This window comes from Mustela nigripes, unplaced genomic scaffold (genome assembly GCF_022355385.1).
Source record: "Mustela nigripes isolate SB6536 unplaced genomic scaffold, MUSNIG.SB6536 HiC_scaffold_441, whole genome shotgun sequence".
NCBI lineage: Eukaryota > Metazoa > Chordata > Mammalia > Carnivora > Mustelidae > Mustela > Mustela nigripes.
In genome coordinates, this window is record NW_026739848.1 from 7,546 (window position 1) to 12,998 (window position 5,453).

Genomic DNA, 5,453 nt, shown 5'->3' on the forward strand with positions numbered 1-5,453 from the left:
CAAGTGGTGCCAAGGAGAAATGGTGTGGGGACCAGACCACTTACCAACTGGCCTCCAATATATCCTTGATACTAGTCTGCATGGAGGATGCATGACTGAGGGGGAAAAAGATCTGCCTATGGGGGGGTCACTCATCCATCCTGGTCAGCTGTCAGCAAGGACAGCTCCAGAGGGATTGGAAGAGGGCTGGCGTCATTCTGTGGGGCTCAGACAGAAAGAATGGTTTTGTGGGTGTAGTGTGGGGAAGGAAAAGCCAGGTCTCTGACTCTGCTCCACATATGACTCTCCCTAGCACTCTGTGTCCCATTATAGGAACCTGGACTAAGAAGACACTGCAGGGTATTGGGCAGTCCAGGCACAGTGCCCATGTCCAGGTCAAGGGGCCTATGTGTACCTCAAGTGGCATGACTGGGACCTGAACACCCATACCCCCATTCTGTTGAGGCAGCATGAAATTCTGCAGCTCAAAGAGGCTGAGGTGGAGGGTAAGGGGCATTGCAAACAGAGAAGGCCATATGGGATGGGGTTCATGCACTGGGTATTCCTTGAGAGGCCATGGGATCTGTCCTGTTTAGGGAAAGGCACATGGAATGTCAGTGATATCGCTGAAAATTTCCCTTTCTCCTGCCTCAGTGTCAGCTCTGTGACTCATTTAAGCAGCTGAGCCAGCCAAAGGGCATCCCATTAAACGAGAGGAATTCCAGGCTCTGCATATGCCCTCACCTTCAGGGTCATTATCAGCCTCCCATTCCTCAGCTGTTCCAGAACTGGGACAGGGGCTCCCATGTCCTGTATGAATGACGGGTCTAACCCCAGCAGCAAGGCCATCAGTTTGCATGGAAATTTTCACTCCAGCTATCCCAGTTGCCATGAGCCCACGGCAATACCAGAGGTTTCCAGCCAAAACAAGAATGAGCTGAAAGAGAAGAAGCCTGACCTCCAGGAATTCCATCCCAAACTGGTGGCAGAACAACTGTACTACATGTATACAGTGAGCATCTGGACCTTCAGGGTCAAAGGGCAGGTCAAACATTTTTACTACTCTCAGCTGAACTATGCCTCCCTTTCCCCGATGTGGACTCCTAGAATATGGGGACAATTCTCAGCTGCGGCCCTAACCAACCGTTGAAACCCATCATGGTTTATAGACCTGAGCTTTCACTGTCCAGCTGCGGACTGTGGAGACAGACACTGAGAAGGACTGAGGGAGAGGTACCACACAGATGCAATGAGTCAGAAGCGAGAGACCATAAATGGGAAGGCTCTGGTCCCTCGGGGGGAGGAGCAGCTCCCTGTGTGCAGTCCCATCCCTGGGTCGCCCACCCATCTGCCTGGGAGCCTGAGCACCATCAACCTGGCTTAGGCATCTGATGTGTCCTGAAGGACAGGCTAGACACGGAAAGTCATGCTTTTAACCACCAGGTAACAATGGGCACCTGAAAGGAGACAGGGACCGCAGGGATGAGCATTTGGAGGAGGAGATGCCCCCTTGGGAGCACCACCTGGAGCGGCCCCCTGGACATGGAATGATCAGGGTGCACACGCCTTCCTCCCTTCCCTTGCCTCTCTTGGCTCCTGGGGCATCCCGCACTGGCTTACCTCGGAGAAGAGGGGCATGAAATCCAGGCTCTCTAAGCAGGCTCCGGCCACATTCACAGCCTCCTGAGCCCCAGCTCTGACCTGGGACCCCTCCCGAGGACATAAGTCTTGCATGGGCAAACATGTGTGGGGCTCAACAATCCTCCCCCTGTCCCCTAGGAGCTGTTCAAGAAGATGGTGCCCCATCAGTGCCTGGGCTCCGTCTGGTCCCGGAGGAACAGGCCTGGCAATGAGCACGTGGCACCCACAGTCCGGGCCACCATCGCCCAGTTCAATGTTGTGGCCAGCTGCATCATCACCACGTGCCTTGGCGACCCAAGCATGACAGCCCAGGACAGGGCCGTGGTGGTGGGCCACTGGATCCGGGTGGCCAAGGTATGCTGTGGGAGGCCCAGCTCCCTGAGGCTCTCCTGAGCCTCGGGAACTGCTCTTCTGTCTTGCTCCCTTCTCAGGGCTGAAGGCCCTGCTCTTAGACCTGTGGTCCCTAGGCTCTTCCTCCCAGGGGCATTGCCCAACGTTGGGACGCTCAGTTCCTACGTGACCCCTCCTTTGCAGTGAGGGAAAATCCTCCCTCTCGCCAGCAGTGTTCCTCTTTAGGACTGACCTGTGCCCTTCTGCAGCTCCCTGGACATCAGCTTCATCCATGGGGGAGCCCTAAATCGAGGGGGGCACTAAAACTCTCGAGCATCTAGGGCTCCTGCTCTCCCACTGACAGCTCCTTCTCTTCCCTCCCCCAGGCCTGTCAGATCCTAGGGAACTACTCCTCCCTGCGTGCCATCCTGGAGGCTCTGCAGAGTGTCTCCATTCACTGCCTGCAGAGGACATGGGACAACGTTTCCAGGTGAGGAGGCTTCTCTGCAGGAGGGACCAGGATGGAGGCAGGATCTCCCACAGGCCTGTTCTTTGCCGCCCTCAGTCAGCTTGGACCTCCTGGGAGGCAACAAACCCTGACCAAAGGACCTAGGCCCAGGGCTGCTCCTCTTAGCCTTCCTGGCCACCATGCCTCCTGCTTGAAAAATCCAATGTCCTCCATGCCCCACCCTGGCCTCAGCTGAATTCCATATTTCCACGTGGTGACTTGGCAGCCACTGAAGTCGCTGCCCATGGTTCAGCCAGTACCCCACCCAAACCGAGCTGTTCAATTAAGCTGGGAAGGGACGCCCTGGGGGATGCCCAGGAGAACTCCCTCCCATGTACTACGAAGACCCCAGTGCTCAGAGCAGCACAGAGCAAACCCTCAGCCAGCCCCGTGGACATGTGGGGGTTCTCCAAGAAAAGGGACTCGCACTCTACCCTGCCACGTTAGGCCTCCCCTGAGCCTAACTTCTTTCCCTCTCTTCAGGAAGAGCTTCTGAACATTCCAAAAGCTCTGCAGAGAAGACAACCCCCAGGGCAGGGAACTACTCATCAAGGTAGCACAGGAGGTGCAGGGCTCGAAGGACAGGAGAGGGGTGTGAGGAGGCATGATCATGTGTGGATGAAGTAGGGAATGGCCTGAAGCATTCCTCGGGGAGCAGAAGCCTTTGGCATGAATGTGCTGACAGCCTGGGCTGAAGATTCCCCCTGGGGCTGGGGCAAGCTGCCCATCCAGACTCCCTAGGCTAGATTTCAGGTCTCTCTGTGTCCATCAAGAAGGTCCACATGGGGGCCCAGAGGAACGCGGACAGCCCAGAGGACAGGCCCCTGCTCACAGATGGGGTTGGGGATGGGTTGTGGGCCACAAAAATGATGATTGTAAGAGGATCCTGAGTGCTCAGGAGACCACAGGAGGTAGGTGGAGTTCCCCCTTCTGCCCATGGGATAACAGGCTCAGGGAGGCCAGGCTCCAAGCTCCAGGTCCCCCATGGACTGAATGGGGGAGCTGAGATTGTTCTAGAAGGACTCGTGGCATGCTTCAGGGGAATGGAGCGTCAGTATCAGCAGACGTAGGTCTGACCTCTAGGGTCTGAAGTCAAAGACGGTGGGCGCAAGGGGACTGAGGCTATTTTGCTCTCAAGGATCTTGTCCTTGGCCCTCTAGAAGGGGCCCTCGAATAAACTTGCCAGCCTGGTGAGGCAGCTGCAGAGAGCGCAGAAGGGGCTGCTGAAGAAGGTGAGTGTGCCTGAGGGACAGGGCCTCCAAGGCCAGGGGAGAGGGGCTCCTCCCTGAGGGCTAGAAGCGTCCAGATCAGGACAGGTGGGACCTGCAACTCCAGCTCCACCTCCTGCCACCACAGTTGCTCAATGTCTTCTTTCCCGGTGACCAGGAGGAAGTAGTCTAGCAGGCTGGGTCAAGAATGGATTTGGGGCTGGGGAGGGGCCCAGGGCTCCATAGCCGGTGATTTTTTGAATTTCAAAAAGCAGGCCCTGGAGGGCATAAGGAGGAGTCTGATATTCTGGGAAGGTGAGGGGAAAGCGAATCGAGGGGAAGCAACTAAGGGTCCTAGGCCCTTTTCCATGTGGGAAAAGTGGGGTGGGTCAGGACGCTGAAGTCTTTTCGGGGAGGGCCCCTGTGGGCACCAGAGAGCAGGGACTCATACCAAACCTACCCCTCATGACACAGGGTGTCGTCCCATACCTTGGCACTTTCCTCTCTGACCTGGTGGTGTTGGATACAGCAATGGAGGACTACATGGAGATGGGTGAGCCTGAGGATTGTGGAGGAGGAACCAGAGTCCTGAGGACAGGGAGCAGAGAGTCCCCGGACTGAGCCCTGAGCTCTGAGTCCTTTGGAGACCTCCCTTCCCCACAGCCTCACAGCCGCCCCTGGGAACTGGGGTCTCTTGCCCATCTCAGTGCTGAGGGAAGGGAGTCTGCACCCAGATGGGTGGCCCAAGACTGGGGAAGCACCAGCACATCCTGAAGGTGAAGCTACATGCGCTCTGTATGCATGGGTCGCAGCCTCTCCCTCAGAGCTTGCCTGTCCAGGACAGTGAAGTCAGGACCCTGCACGTCAGCCACACTTCAGGAGCCCAGCAGGCCCTGCCTGCCTGAGGCGTCTGCTGCTCCCTTCAATCACCACAGAGTGTTGTGCTGCAGGGTGCCGACCTGGAGCCCTTTCACCAGCCCCCAGTCTTCCTTCCTCTGGACCCCAGGGCTTGCCCTAACCCCAGTCTCATTGTATGTGTGGCTTGGCGGCCCCCTCCTGGGTCCTGGCCTACGTGCAGCCTCAGAAGGGGTGGGTGTAAGGTGCTAGGCCTGACCAGGGGCCTCTCTCTGAAGGACAATGGTTGTCTGCTTTCCAGGGCAGTGAGATCAACCACCACAAAAAGAATAAGGTGAGCATACGTAGCCCTGGCTGTAGGGAAGGGCAGGCAGCCCCTATCAGAGATGCCCCTGGGAAGAACATTCCTTGGCTCCATCCACTCCCCTCCATCTCCCATTTCCTGGGACAGGTTGCTAAGAATGAAGGGCAAGACCCATCAAGTCAGTCAGTAGGGATCCAGAAGGGCATCAAGGAGAACTTCCCTTGATGGAGGAGGGGCTAATTCTACTAGCCTCTGAGAACAGTTTGGGACCAGATGAAGTGGCATGCAGGAGGGTGGTCATGTGTGCTGTCCCGCTGCTCGGCCCTCACCTGGCCCTGTAGCTTCCCCACCCAGGCTCGGGGTGCATCCTGTGCCTCTCTCCCGGCCCAGGAATACCGAGTCCTCACGGACATCATGCTGCTCCAGGCGGCGGCAGAGAATTACTGCCTAGATCCCCAGCATCCATTCACGGCCTGGTTCTGGGCTGTGGAGCGGCTCAGCGAGGATGACAGGTGAGGCCCATTCAGGAGCTGGGTGAGGCGACGTCGGGGTGGACTCTTTCTGCTGGCCCCGCCAGGGATCCTGCTTCTAGGGCTCCCTGAGCAGCCAGACACCAGCTGTGGGAAAA

The 5,453-nt window shown here is 57.3% G+C and overlaps 1 protein-coding gene across 1 annotated transcript; it reads left to right on the forward strand.

Annotated features, from left to right (window-relative positions):
- The first annotated feature begins 1,724 nt into the window (after positions 1-1,724).
- Positions 1,725-3,173, forward strand: LOC132008592 (ral guanine nucleotide dissociation stimulator-like). The gene is made up of 3 exons (XM_059387218.1): positions 1,725-1,974; positions 2,337-2,440; positions 2,942-3,173. The coding sequence occupies exons 1-3, from the start codon at positions 1,774-1,776 to the stop codon at positions 2,952-2,954; spliced, it is 318 nt and encodes a 105-aa protein (XP_059243201.1). The 5' UTR covers positions 1,725-1,773; the 3' UTR covers positions 2,955-3,173.
- The last annotated feature ends 2,280 nt before the right edge of the window (positions 3,174-5,453 follow it).